The 15,613-nt window shown below is 47.5% G+C and overlaps 1 protein-coding gene across 1 annotated transcript in view; it reads right to left on the bottom strand.

The window, feature by feature from the left end:
- The window catches only part of RALGAPA2 (Ral GTPase activating protein, alpha subunit 2 (catalytic)), a 235,075-nt gene that overhangs the window by 44,937 nt on the left and 174,525 nt on the right, over positions 1-15,613 (bottom strand). The window contains exon 38 of the mRNA XM_015406000.1: positions 12,213-12,340. Within this exon, the coding sequence (XP_015261486.1) occupies positions 12,213-12,340 (128 nt within the window). The remainder of the gene's footprint in view (positions 1-12,212; positions 12,341-15,613) is intronic.

The following is a 15,613-nucleotide window of genomic DNA, read 5'->3' as shown; positions in this document are numbered from 1 at the left end:
TGCTGGCACTAGTACCTATCTCCACGACTATGAAAACGTGGCCTCTAGGACTTATGCCACTTATCAGGTTCTGAACGATAACCAGGGCCAGAGCCTTCTCGGTGGCAGCTCCGTACTGGTGGAATGAGCTCCTGGAGGAGGTCAGGGCCCTGCGGGACCTTTTACAGTTCCGCAGGGCCTGTAAGACGGAGCTCTTCCACCACGCTTTCGATTAGAAGACGCCTTAAACACCGAGGAGTGACCCTGTGCCCTGGTTTTACCCCCTCCAGTCTATCTCACAGCATAAATTACTTGATCAAATTGAGCCGGTTTGAGAATACCATCAGGACTACAACCTAAGTAGTGGTACGGTTGGATTTAGGAATCTCTGCCCTGCACCTTTTGAAAATGGATACTGATTGTTCATGGATGTTTTATGTAGGTTTTTAATTGTATTTATATATATGCATTTTATGTAAGCCTTGGCGGGAAGGGAGGGGTATGAATCGAACTAATAAATAAATAAAATAAATAAACGTATCCAGAAGATGCCATCTTCAGACCACAGAAAGAATAAGCATGAACACACTAGGTCTAATGGGTGGAAATTACAAGGGAGTTGTTACCGGCTAAATATCAGGAGAAACTTCCTAACTGTAAGAGTGGTTGAGCAGTGGAACAGTCTGCCTCAGGAGGTGGTGGATGCTCCTTCGCTGGAGGTTTTCAAGCAGAGGCTGGACAACCATCTTTCGGGTATGTTGAAGGTATGTAGGTATGTAGGGCTATCTTGCGGCTGTGCTCCTGCAGAGTGCAGGGGGTTGGACTAGATGGCCTGTAAGGTCCCTTCCAACTCGTAACATTCTACGAATTTGGGCCCAGCAATACCAAACATTTTGATCACCCCAGTGTGCTGGAAAACTCAGCAGAGAAAATGGCATTTATCCAAAGCCAGTCACACCAATCAAAATCTACATGAGAACTGCCAGGATATACGAAGTTTCCTATGTGGCCTTTAATGCAAAAGAAGCTGCTTTTCCTTACTTAAACCTTGTTACCAAAGCTAATCCTATCAGGAAACTGAATTATAGCTCGCGTGGGCTGGTATACAAGGATATGAAGGGAGGGGAAGTCACGAAGATAAAAGAGATACTGCGACACTAACTCTTACGAACGGTGCTGCTTCAAGGTTTCTCAAACAGAACCACTGGTCTACCCCCCCCTGCAATGGATTTCCTGTGTTTGGATCCAGTCCCCGCATTTACATCATGTACTGACCAAGCACACTTCACAATGCAATTCAGACTATTGATCATGTCAAAACAGCGAATCTTCGTGATGCACAGACATGCATATTTGAGAAATGGCAACACAGCATGGGGTATGGAGTCTCTTTCAATTATAGTGAGATATAAATGATAGCCTGGCACAGAAGTGCTAAAATGTCACGAGACCCCAGATATCATGAGAGCACCGCGGACACTGATGTATCAACAGAAAATACTTGGAGGCTAAAATGTGACAGATTTTTGCCTGGCCATCAGAACGAGCGGCTACGAGTCTCCACTAAGAAAAGTGCAATACCACCACCCAGGGGTCATTTCCTAGAAACAGAGGCACAGGAGCTCATTTGCATAACTCATTTGCATATGTCACACCCCCTGACAAAGGGCAGGCATGTTTAAAATGAGTTAAGGCATATGCAAATGAATTTAAATACCCCCCCCCTTCCCTGAGTCTCTCCGGAAAAGAGGAGAGGCTCAGGAGCAAAGGCGGGCATGTCTGCCCGCTTCCCCTTCCCCTCTCCAGCCAACCCGCCGCAGCGGGTTGGCTGGAGAGGGGGCACCTGGAGAAGATTGGGCAGGGAACCCAGGCATTTAAATCCCCCCCCCTCCCTGAGTCTCTCCGCGGGCAAGGGGCAGGGCCTGGGCTCCTTACTGCCGGAGCGCGCTCCGGGGCGCTCTGGCAAGAAATGACCCCTGCCACCACCATAAACCCACTTTTCTTTTTTTGAAATAGTGCTTGGAGGCAAGTTTACTTTTGAGTCCTCTATCCAAATCCTCAATATCGTTTGGAATTTCTTAGGGAATTAGTGAGAAAAGTGACTAATAGCTACATTCTTCTAAATGAATGGACTTAGAAAGCCGTAGCCCTTCTGGGGGACTGCACTGTCAATGGGCTACTAGTTTAAGAATAAATAGCAGTCTCCTACCTGGAGAAGGAGGGGTTTTAAAGAAAATAATTGGTTGGTATGGCAAGAGACGGTCTGACTTGGACAGGACAGGCTACCTGGAACCTGTCAGATATCAGAAGCCAAGCAGGGTCAATCTGAGTTAGTACTTGGATGGGAGATCACCAAGGAAGTCCAGGGTTGCTAAACAGAGGCAGGCAATGGCAAACCACCTCTGAATGTCTCTGGCCTTGAAAACCCTATTGGGTCACCACAAGACACTGCCACAGGAATTGGTGGCGGCTACAAGCATGGACGGCTTCAAATGGATATGGAGCAGAGGTCCATCAGTGGCTATTAGCCACAAGGTATAGATAGGGGCTCTGGGGCAAGTGATGCTCTGTCTTCTTGGTGCTTGGGGGTGTCAACAGTGGGAGGGCTTCTAATGCCCTGGCCCCATTGGTGGACCTCCTGAGAGCACCTGGTCTTTTTGGCCACTGTGTGACACAGAGTGTTGGACTGGATGGGCCTTTGGCCTGATCCAACATTGGCGTCTCTTATGTTCTTATGACAGTTACGACTTGATGGCCAAAAAAAGAAAAAGTCCAAGAGGCAAACTCAGACATCACTGAAGTTACCTTTGGGGTTAGGCATGGGGTGATTTAGCAACAGAGAAATACATACACGCAAGAATACTAGAGGAATCTTATCTGGTAGATAAAAGTCTTTGCTTTCCATTGTATTTGTTTCATGGATCCTAAAATTTAGAATTTACATGCACGATCTGAAAAGAAAGCAGCCCTGAATCTTGCATGATGGTCAAAGCCAACAAAAGCGAAGGAAGAAATCATAACTGAGATTATGTAAATGCAGAGAAGTGTGTGCTGTACACCTAAAATACATATTGAATAAATGAAATTCCAAAGGCTGAAACAGAACGGCGACTTACGCAGCATGGAATTGCCAGTCCACCCCTGAGGCCTTTACAGTACCTATGAAATGTAATAATTTTAAGTAGATCTTATGGCACACAGAGAAAATCCAGTGTTAATCCCACCCTAAAAGCCTCACACATCCTTACCGGCTGGAACAGATTACAGCTATTGATTGCCGCCTGGAGAACATTCTCAGTGTGAGGAGGGAAGGCAAGTCACCGTGACAGACAGCCAAGCTATTGATCTACTCCAGCAGGGAAACTGCACTTCAAAATGAAGGTCAGGACTCCTTTACACCACCTATTAGAGCTCTTGTAACGTTCATCAGGACACTGCAGTGATTGGTGTGGATGTGCGGGACAACTCTGATTCACACCCTAACATGCTGAGCAGTTTTCTGGCTACAACAGGCTAGACGGAAACTGCAGGTGACAAGATACATCCTCTACCCCTCGACAAAGACAGAAAGCAGGGAGAAAAACAGATGCCATGTCAAACAAAGTGCAGGAGAAAAAGTTATATGCCCACGAGCATTTTATCTCTGCATGAAGGGATACTTAAACTTCATCAGTATAACTTTTAAAATGCGAACCAATAATGCGACATTCCCATTTCAGAATCAAATGCCTTTAAAGGTTTAATCCTAAGAAAAAAGGTAAAGGTAAAGGTCTCCCTTGCTCGAAAGCCAGTTGAGTCCAACTCTAGGGTTGCGGTGCTCATCTCCGTTTCAAAGCTGAAGAGCCAGCGCTGTCCGAAGACGTTTCCGTAGTCATGGGGCCGGCATGACTAAACACCAAGGCGCACGGAACTCTGTTACCTTCCCACCGAAGTGGTGCCTATTTATCTACTTGCCATTTCTTGCTATCTAACTGCTACATTGGCAGGAGCTGGGACCAGAGATGGGAGTTCACTTCGTCATGCGGCACATTCTGGTCTCGAACTGCTGAACTACCGACCTTCCACAGCCTGCAGTTCAGCGTCTTAACCACTTGAGCCACCGCAGCTCTTAATGCTTCTATGCCTCTAAAGAGTAGTGCAAAAGGGAGATCTGCCTGTGCTAGTCTGTGTTGACGTTCTATCAGTGCAACTCTGGCTCTGGTAGAGTAGTGGCATCGGGGCTTTTTGTGGGCGGGCAGGGGCTTACTTGGCACCCTATGCCTCTCCAGTCCTGGTCACACCCCAGTGCCAGCAAAAATCATGACTTAACATTAAACATCCCCAGAGAAGCGGAAAAGACAAGTCCCACCCCCGGCCCAGTTTAGGATACCAACTAAGTTTGCAGCCAATTGTAGCCCTTGGAACCACAATGAAAACCTCATCTATACCTCAGATGACAGGGCAAGCTGTATTGGACAGGACACACACAGGAGAACCATCGTGATGGGAACCCCACAAAAAGGGCCTTTTGCACAAAAGGGAGCAGAGAGCGTGTGTGTGTTGAGATTTGCCAAGTTCTCCCTCTGTAGTCATGAAAGAATTTACTGTTTGCTTCTGCGTGCTCAGGGCTATTTTTGGGCAGGAATGCACAGGAATGGAGTTCCGGCTGGCTCCCAAGTTGGCCACGCCCAGCAGGAAGTCATTAGCATAATAGGCCACACCCAACAGGAGAGACTCATTAGGACTGGCTACATTAGGGGTGTGTGGCCTAACACGCAAAGGAGTTCCTGCTACAAAAAAAGGCCCTGGGTTTTGACAACAAACAAGGTAAACAGAATAAGAAGCAAAAGGTGGGTGTGGTTGGATGACCACACCGCTGGTAACATGGGGGTGCAGCCTAATATGCTGATGAGCTATGCTCTCATGGGTGTGGCCTAATATGCTAAGGAGTTTCTGCTGGGCTTTTCCTACAAAAAAAGCCCTTTGCGTGCTGATGTCTTAGCTACCGTAGATTAAAGTTAGAGAACCAATGGGGAAGTCTGCACTTTTGCTGCCAGAGCAAGGTGACAAAATGCACAATTATTTAGCACTGGGATTCTCCAGCTGGGTAATCAATACTTTGGGGGTGGACCAGAGAGTAAGCAACAGGGTTTCAGGTTTATTGCTCTTTGTTCCTTCTTCTCTAGTTCGTCCACACACACGGTCTAGAGGTCTCTCAGTAAAGATGTAGAACAGAGCAGCTGGACAGGATGATTAACCTGCTTTGTTACTTTCAACTCCCAGTTTACCCTCCCTCATTAGTAAAGTTTATTTTGTTTAAAAGCTAACACAAGTGTTCTGCTGCATCTATTAACTCTGCATTTACACAGAAATCCCTAACAGGGGGAAATAAACATTGTTGTGCCATAGTTGGTAAATCTGCTTTGCAGGACATGAACAGCCAATAGCAGCCTCTGCTCCTCCAGCTAGGGGTGCAAGCAAACTGTACCCCAAATGTACAGGGAACAGGACTTATTCCAAGACACTGAAAGGCTGGACAACACATCCAATTACCATGTCAGATTACACAGGGAAGCCATTGAAATTCGTAATCATAAACACAATTTCAACAGGAAAGAAGAGAGTTTAAAAATAAACAGGGCATGGTTTCCTGTCCTGAAAAACACAAAAGGCTCTACATTTGACAATAGCACTACAGTTAGGATTAGGATTTCAGCAGCCAATCCACATACAAAAGAACCTCCTTAGGAAACAGGAAACCTCTTCAGGAAACAATCCATATACAAAAGAACCTCCTCAGGAAAGCTCCTCCATTAGCATGTTCATAGCCTGGGGAACTCCTACAAGATAATGACTCAGCCCTACCCCACCTTCCGGAGTAGATATAACTTCCCTGCCTGCCATTCTTCTTCTCACCTTGACACAGAGAGTACGCCATCTTTCGACGTTATACCTCTGAGGATGCCAGTCACAGCTGCTGGCGAAACGTCAGGTCCTACAATGCCAAGACCACGGCCACACAGCCCGGAAAATCTACAACAACTAGTATGTGGGAGTTTCTCGCGGATCTCCTGGTATGCCACCACACTGTCATGCTGGTGTTAACTCCCTGCAAGTAGGGGACACACGGAGCTCAGCCGTGGCCCCATGTGACGACAGCCATCCCACTCTAAGCACAGCTACTGCTGGCCAGACTGATGGTACCCGTTTGTCTTGCAAGATCAAGGGCCTCATGAAGCAGCCCCAGCACAGACAGTTGCAGTGGCGTTCCATACAAGGAATAGGTAAGTATGGTCTCAGGGCTGTAAATGGGATCCCTGACTATGCATCTTAAGCTTCAAGAGTTTGGAAGCTCCCTCGCTGCCTGCTGTCGCACCATGTTATTCGTTACTGTCAGGGGTCATTTCCTGCAGGAGCGCAGCTCCGGCAGTAAAGAGCCCAGGGGGCGGGCACATGCAACAAGCCCCACCCCCTGCTCCCAGCAGCCCTCAGTCAGAGCAAGAAGCAGCCAGGTGAGTTGCAGAGTCCCCCCCCCCCCCAACTAGCAATCCAAAACAGTCCAGTGGCACCTTTAAGACCAAGTTTTATTGAGGTACAAGCTCTCCCTCCTCTGCGAGGGCAGATCTGCACGTCCCCCCCCCCCAATAGCTAGCCATCCAAAACAGTCCAGTGGAGCCTGAGCGGTGGGTGCTGCCTTCTGACACACTTCCGGTGACGTCAGGGGGTGTGGTATATGCAAATACATTATGCTAATAAGTTATGCTAATGAGCTCCTGCACCTCTTTTTCTACGAAATGACCCCTGGTTACTGTCCTTCTGGATTTCCTCTCCTCTTGGCCACCCAATGACGTCACGCCAGAACTTTGGAGTCCCCTACCGGGCCATTTCATTGTGTTCTCCGCCGATATGACCCAGACGATGACATTAGCGGTTTGTTTACGTTGGTTGCGGCTAATGCTCTGCCCATCGCTATACGCTCCGCGCTAGCACTTTACGTAACGTTTTATGCTTATCTTTACTGTGATTTTATTCAATTCCATGTTTTATCTGTTCAATAAATACTACGTAAGCTGCCCTGAGCCCGCTTTGGCAGGGAGGGCAGGATATGAATAAAATAAATAGACAAATAAATAAAATCCTCTTCCACAAAAATATGATGTACTTTTGAAGCGATACTGATGGAACTTCATGGAACTTGTATTGTCTTCTGTGCATTGTAATGAGCTTTGCTGACCTGAGTGGCCCATGCAAACCCACTCCCTTCTGATCTTGGAAGCTACGCAGGGTCAGTACGTGGATGGGAAACCATCAAGGAAGTCCAGGGTTGCTACACAGAGACAGGCAATGGCAAAGCCACCTCTGTTCATCTCTTGCCTTATATCCCTACCAGTGTTCCCTCTAAGCTGAGTCGGTGTGAGCTCGGTCACAGTTTTTTAGCCTCTGGCTCACACATTTTTGTCTCAGCTCAGGAAGGAGGGCTCCAGAGCAAACTAATTTAGGCAGTAGCCAAATCGCTCTCTCACAACTTTAGGCAGAGACTGATCAAGAGAGAGATCTTGGAGTTGTAGTAGATAACTCACTGAAAATGTCGAGACAGTGTGTGCCTGCAATAAAGAAGGCCAATGCTATGCTGGGGATTATTAGGAAGGGTATTGAAAACAGATCAGCCAGTATCATAATGCCCCTATATAAATCAATGGTGAGACCTCATTTGGAATACTGTGTGCAGTTCTGGGCACCACACCTTAAAAAGGATATTATAGCTTTGGAAAAAGTGCAGAAAAGGGCAACTCGAATGATAAAAGGGTTGGAACACTTTCCCTATGAGGAAAGGTTAAGGCGCTTAGGGCTCTGTAGCTTGGAGAAACGACGACTGAGGGGTGACATGATCGAGGTTTATAAGATTATGCATGGGAAAGAGCAGGTAGAGAAAGAGGTACTTTTCTCCCTTTCTCACAATATAAGAACTCGTGGGCACTCCATGAAATTGCTGAACTGTCAGGTTAGAACGGCTAAGAGGAAGTCCTTCTTCACCCAAAGAGTGATTCACACTTGGAATTCACTGCCACAGGAAGTGGTGGCGGCTACAAGCATGGACAGCTTCAAAAGGGAATTAGATAAGCATATGGAGCAGAGGTCCATCAGTGGCTATTAGCCACAAGGTATAGATAGGGACTCTGGGGCAAGGGATGCTCTGTCATCTTGGTGTTTGGGGGGGGGGCAACAGTGGGAGGGCTTCTAATGTCCTGGCCCCACTGGTGGACCTTCTGATGGCACTGGTATTTCTGGCCACTGTGTGATACAGAGTGTTGGACTGGATGGGCCTTTGGCCTGATCCAACATTGGCATCTCTTATGTTCTTATGTTCTTAACTTTCATGCCAGTGGCCCACAAAGTAGAATTTTTGCTCGCAAGACTCCACAGCTTAGAGGGAGCATTGATCCCTACACAGGGTTGGCCATAAATTGGCTGCAACTTGATGGCACCTTCTGCCATCAGTAAACTTTGAGGGCACCATCAGAAAGTGGGGTAGAGTTAAAAATTATTTATTTGTTTGGACAAATGTGGGGGAACTCATCCCCTTCGCTACCCCGAGTCCCTCACTTTTTGCACACACTTTGCAATGATCTGTATAGTGGCTACAATACTATACAGTACTGAGAGCCAGTCTGGTGTCGTGGTGAAGTGTGCGGACTCTAATCTGGGAGAACCGGGTTTGATTCCCCACGCCTCCACTTGCAGCTGCTGGATGACCTTGGGCAAGCCATAGTTCTCCCAGAGCTGTTCTCTCAGGGGCAGTCCTCGAAAGAGCTCTCTCAGCCCCGCCTACCTCACAGGGTGTTTGTTGTGGGGAGGGGAAGGCAAAGGAGTTTGTAAGCTGCTCTGAGACTCCGAGTGAAGGGTGGGGTATAAATCCAATCTCCTCCTCCTCCTCCTTCTATATACTCTTCAACATACAATACTAAACATTGTTTCGATCGAGGGATATACAGCTAGTTTTCTTCTAGCCCTAGCTCCTAGCAATTTCAGCTACTGTTAACTCCCCCCACCCCTTTAGTGTGGAATAGGCGATCATCAATATCTAGACACATTCAGTGCTAGAAATCTGCCAAACAGCATGAGGATTTCCACTGTTGGGTTTTTTTAAAAAATTCTTTCAGCATTCATAATCCTTATCCACACTACAATTTACAAAGGATCTGAAATGTTTACAATTTAAATATCTCAGGCCTGAAATTCCACATTCTGCTCATTGATGTGAGGCCCCCTTTGACTGCTGAATACTCAAGTATCTCTGCTAACAGTTTCATTCAACACGTTCACTGCCATCAAAAACTGCAGACACCGGTGTGCTACGAATGTGTGACTGTGGGCAAGGTGGGAGAGTTTTAAAATGCATGGAAGGGCGCTAAGGGGCGCTAAGGTGTGATCAGAGAAGCTTCTTTTTTCTTTTTGTATTTTTTTATATGTGCATGTGTGTGCACCTGGAAGTCATGGCGACCTCTGGTGACTGACCCCTACTGGGGGCCTGGAAGATATTCAGAGAGGTGGCTGAATAAAGCCTGCCCCCGCCTCCCACCTCTGGTATTCCAAGGAGGTCTCCCATCCGAGTCCTTGCCAGAGTTGACCCTGCTCAGCTTCCGAGATCTGACGGGATTGGGCCGGCCTGGGCTATCCAGGTCAGGGCGATCAGGGAAGTTTCTGAGTCTCTCAGATGATCGAACCATGAAGTTTTCTTCACGAAAAGCTTCACCAAAGCCACCTTCAATTTATTTATTTGTGAAATTGGATTTACTAGGCCGCCCTTCCCTACAAGTAGGGCTCAAGGCGGCTCGCAACAGAATAATAGACAATCTCAGTATAAAATTAGTTTAAAACAGTCCAATAAATACAGACAGCATATATACAATATATTCCGCAGGGCCTGTAAAACGGAGCTCTTCCACCAGGCCTTTGAGTAGGAGCCGCGGCCACCATCTTTAGGCCCCCATTTATGACCATCATTCCATCTACGCCCCCCCCTTTATTCCCGCAAATAGACCATCTTCAGAGCGGGTACTATTGGGGGGCGCGAGATGTTCCTGGCAGAGGACAACGCAGTAGGGATGTATATTGTCGCTGTTATATACTGTTATTACTGCTGTTTGTTGTTTCTAGTACAAATAATTATAGAACCAATTTTATAGCTAAGTATTTCTGGAGCACCGTAAAGAAATTTTTAGCGAACTGTATTTATTGTATTTTATATTTACTGTATTGTTTTAAATGTTTTAACTTGGGCACTCGTGCCCCTTGTGAGCTGCCCTGAGCCTTCGGGGAGGGCGGGATACAAATCCAAAGATAAATAAATAAATAAATAAAGAAAGAAAGATGGCGGAGGAATTCTAACTCCCCAGCCTCCCTGGGGGGGAGGGGTTATGAGGGATGGGAATTATATGAGAGCGCCAAAGGGAGCCCTGTCGCTGTCCTCAGCTGAAGGCCCGGCGGAACATCTCTGCCTTGCATGCCTCGTGGAAAGGTAACAACTCCCGCAGGGCACAGGTGTCTCCTGGCAGAGCATTCCACCAGGCGGGGGCCAGTTCAAGGACAGCTGGACTTCACTCAGGCCGGGGATCACCAGGAAGTTCTTGTTTCCTGAGCGTAACACTCTTCCAGGGGCATACTGGAAGAAGGGGGGCAGAAGAAGAAGAGATTGGATTTATACCCCCCCCTTCACTCGGAGTCTCAGAGCGGCTTACAAACTCCTTTCCCTTCCCCTCCCCACAACAGACACCCTGTGAGGTGGGTGGGGCTGAGAGGAATTTCACATTACCCTTTTTAACCCGTTTTGAAGCTGTTTTTGATCCGTCATTGAGTAAACCGGTATAGGGCTGCCATTTCACACATGGCTTTCAACTTCCGGTAAAGAGCTGGATCTGAAGCAGTTTGCCATTTCAGACTGCACCGCTTTTTCCCCACCGTTTTTCACCCACGTGGGCGATCTCCGCTTTTTTTTTTTTTAATGTTCGCTTTATAGTGCTATAGCACTATAACAAAACACTCCAGGCATTCCAATGGGGTTGATATGCTGCTGTTCCGTTATAGCGTTATAACACTATAGCACTATAAAGCAATTTTTTAAAAAACAAAAAACCAGGCATCGCCCACGCGGGTGAAAAACGGCGGGAAAAGGCGCATCGGAACCGGGAGAGGAAACTGAAGACTACTTGGAAGCAGTTGACAGGTAAAACGCTTCAGCCCCATTTCCTAAACGGGACAGAAGTGTTTGTGTCTGAAATTACAAATATATTTCTGCAGGGAACCAGTTCTAAAACGGTTCTGTCTGAAATGACAGACCAGAAACCGTTTGGGAACCGTTCCTCTTCCGGATTATATCGTCTGTCTGAAATTCCTCTGACACAAACTGCTCTTTCAGGAACAGCTGTGCCAGAGCTTGTGACTGACCCAAGGTCACATCAGCAGGTGCAAGTGGAGGAGTGGGGAATCAAACCTGGCTCTCCCAGATTAGAGTCCGCACACTTAACCACGACACCAAACTGGCTCTCCACACCAAACTGGCAGAATGCTCTCAGTCAGGGATATGTTTTTCATGCGTCCGATGGCATGGACCAGTCCCCTCACCCCTCCTGAAGCTACTACCAGCCATGGCAGGCAAGAACCCAGCAGGTCAGTCATGCAACTTCACGAGTCCTGTCTACCCCATCAGGCGATGATAACTGCATCCTCCACTGGAAAAGAAAATCTGTGTGTTTTGAAAAATTTGAAAGCTGCATGTTTTTCAGTGTTCACAGATTTGCTGCTTTTTAAAGGGAAATCATGCAATGCCTAAATGCATCATTACATGCTTTGGCAACCAGACTAGAGACTTCCATGGATGTAAGGGTTTTCCCCATGAAGCAGGATCCCCACCCCCCACCCCATGGCAGGCTGAAATACCCCTTGAAATCCTGTTCTTGGCTCTCCCCCAAAAACAGGACCCCGGGGGGGGGGCATTTTGGGTTGTCACAAGTGGAAGGAGGCAAGAAAACCACGCTCTGTGGACAGAGATACTTGTGCGAGCAGAACCATCTAGTCTGGATCCAACCCCTTGTTCTTTACATAAAAATATATACGGTTTAAATCAAGCAATGACATTTGTAAAATAGGCTGCTGGGAAATGCTTTCTAGGAGAGAGAAAACCCAGGATTCTAGGTGATGCTTACCCCAGAGAGAAGAATAAACTTGAACCAAGCTGGATGACTGGAAAAGGATACAAGCTCTGATAGAGAGTGATAAGAGACTTCACGGCTCTGCTGGCATTGATGCATGTGGCACGGATAAGATTTGGCAACAGTTCTGCGGTCACTATTGCTCCGTCAAATAAAGGACCAAAAAATGGCACCTGCAAAGATAAAAATTGTAGACTGCGATGAATATACACCACTGAATAAGGGCTTCGGGTCAGTGCTAGATGTTATGATCATTATATGAATCGCTACAGCCGGAAGAAGGAAACTTCGAAGACCAGCACCAGGAAAGGACGCCACCGACTACCGCCGCAAGAACAGGACAACAACCGAAGATCCGCCGCAACAAGGGTGCCTGGTAGGGTTGTCACCACCCCTGTATATCTGTGGCCCTAGGTTAGATTCGGTAAATGTGATTAGCACTCCCTGTAAGCCGCCCAGAGACCCTTAGGGGTTAGGGCGGGATAACAAATCGAATAAATAAATAAATAAATATATATATAGGAGTCGATCAGTATGATACTGTCATTTCCTACGTCACACATATAAAGCACTGAAATAAAATATACACGTACACACACTTTTACGCACCAGGTTTATGGGTTCCCAGACTGACCCAGTCTACAAAAATGGCCTCCTTTTTATGCTTTGGTGTGGCTTAGTTGTCAGTAGTAACAATACATACAGGCAGGGATTTGGTTTTGGATTCCAAAAGGCGTGTTCCTGGGATTAGCATTCAAAGTCCCAATGTACCTTTCTGTGACCCCAGAAGGCTGGCTCAACCTTTACACTCACATGTAAATTATTATTTATAATTCAGGAGCTTGTACAGGCCCATATTTTAGAAAACAAGTTGAGTGTTATCTTTTCCATCGGAATCTTAATGTTATTTAAAAGCCCTTAAAGGATTAAAAACCCAGTCAGTTTTAGATACTGACTGGTTTTCAGAGACTAGTTTTAATCTGAAGGCGTTGGTTTTTATAGGTGGTTTCAATCACAGTTTCAGGATGGGTTATTTTTGTGTGTGCTGTTATGTTTTATTGCTGCAGCTGTATTTTCAATTTTTGTAAACCACTTTGAATATTATTTTTAATATAAGAGCTGTACAAACTACTATCTGCATACAAATAGAAAATCCAAACAGATACTTTAAAGTAAAGGTAATGGTTGCCTTGCTTGAAAGCCAGTCGAATCCGACTCTAGGGTTGCGGTGCTCATCTCTGTTTCAAGGCCGAAGAGCCAGCGCTGTCCGAAGACATTTCTGTGGTCATGTGGCCGGCATGACTAAACACCAAGGCGCACGGAACGCTGTTACCTTCCTACTGAAGTGGTACCTATTTATCTACTTGCAATTTCTTGCTTTCGAACTGCTAGGTTGGCAGGAGCTGGAACTAGAGATGGGAGTTCACTCCGTCATGTGGCACACTCGGGTCTCAGCGTCTTAACCACTTGAGCCACCGCAGCTCCTTATATTACCAACTGCTTTAATCCAATATTGGCTATACTTATAGGGCAGAAACACGTCAGGTTTCTGAAGCGTTGCTTCAGACCTCTGGATATGTTCAGCTACACCAAAGATATTGCAATAGTCACCTGCCCAATCCCACTGCTCCCAAGAGACCTGCTCCCAACATTGCTCCCAACAGACCTGTTTCCCTCCCTGTTTTATACATTTTATTGAAAGTACCCATTGAGGCAGTGTGGTGTAGTGGTCAGAGAGCTAGACTAGGACCTGGGAGACTTAGGTTTAAATCCCCACCATGCCCCAGAAGTTCACTGGTTGACCTTGGACCAGTCACACAGATAACCTACCTCACAAGGTTGTCGTGAGGCTAAAATGGAGGCAAGGAGAATGATGTAAGTTGTTTTGGGTGGGGAGAAATATGGCGTGTGAATAAAATAAACGAAATGTTAGGTTCTCCTGATACAGACAACAAGGGCACTGAAGCAAAATACAACAAATCAGACTGAAACGGAATCCATCAAAGACGGAGGTCCTTCGCCTGGGTTGTGGGGTGCTGGGATTGGGGAATTAGGCTCCCACCCTTCGATGGGGCCCCATTGGTGCCAGCGTCAAAGGTGAGGAGCCTAGGGGTGGTTCCTGAAGGCCACATTAGCTATGGAGGCTCAGGTCACCACCACTGCCAGGTCTGCCGTTTTCCATCTGAGGCAGATCAGGTAGTTGGCCCCATACCTCACCCCCCATGATCTGGCTGCAGTGACCCGGGCAACAGTCACTTCCAGACTGCATCACTGTAATTCTCTCTATGTGGAGCTTCCCTTGGCTCTGCTCCGGAAGCTACAGCTAGTACAGAAGTGATGTCGCTGCCTGTACGGGCGCATATCCGCCTGGTGCTGCGTGACGTGCACTGGGCTACCTATTGAATTTCAAATCCGTTTCAAGGAGTTGGTGCTGACCTTTAAAGCCCTATATGGCCAGGGGCCTGCATATCTTCGTGACCGCCTCTCCCCATATGAGTCCCATAGAACATTCTGTTCTATAGGGCGCGCACCACATCCACGTCGCCTGGAAGTTGCGCGGGCACGCTGGGGGCGGGGCCATGACCATCCAAGGGGAAACCATAGAGTTTCCTCTCGGATGACCGTGGCCCCGCCCCCAGCGTGCCCGCGTCACTTCCGGGCGACGTGCACGTCGAGGTGGAGTTCCCCCCAGGGCCCAATGAACCAACACCTCCTGGAAGTCCCTGGCCCTAGGGATGTCCGGCTTGCCTCACCTAGGGCCAGGGCTTTTTCGGCCCTCTGTCCCCTGCCTGCCAGCGACCCTATGAGATTAGGGCCCTGTGGGACCTGCTACAGTTCCGCAAGGTCTGCAAGACGGAGCTCTTTGAAACTGATGAAAAGCAGGCAGAGATTAGAGGTAATATTGTGTTCACAGCTTAATGTATGCACCATTGTTTTTTAAAAAATAATAGTGGGGTAAATGTCTGGTTTCTGTGCACCCAGATAACTCAGCACTCTCTACTGCAAGTGTGTATTTTATTAATTTTTATCCCACTTCCACCCCAAACTTTGGCCCCCAGAATGCAGGAATCGCAAATGGCAACAAGACTGCAATGCAAAATGTGCCTTCGGGAACAGGCAGCTGAGATGGACCTTGGAAGGGTACCTGGCTCCTTCCAGACCTCAGAATCATCATCATCTATATATCTAATTGCCAAGTGGCCCCCGGAGTGCGGATCGCTAAATCAGCGCTCCGAGGGCACTTGGGGGGGAGGGGGAGGTTTGTGCACTCTTGGGGCAGTCCCCAGGGGTGCACAAAAATCTAAAAACTAAAAAAAAATATTGGGGGGATGTTTAAATCCCCCCGAAAGTGCAAGAGCGTTCTGTGCGCCTGCGCACGGAACGCTCTACGAACGCCAACGCCGCCGCCGCCGCTTGGAAGGCAAGCGGCGAGCGGGGAGGGGGGG

Source organism: Gekko japonicus, unplaced genomic scaffold (assembly GCF_001447785.1).
Source record: "Gekko japonicus isolate JY-2015 unplaced genomic scaffold, Gekko_japonicus_V1.1 scaffold388, whole genome shotgun sequence".
In the NCBI taxonomy this organism is placed as follows: domain Eukaryota; kingdom Metazoa; phylum Chordata; class Lepidosauria; order Squamata; family Gekkonidae; genus Gekko; species Gekko japonicus.
Note: the sequence above shows the minus strand (reverse complement) of the source record. Positions and strands in the feature narration are given on the sequence as shown.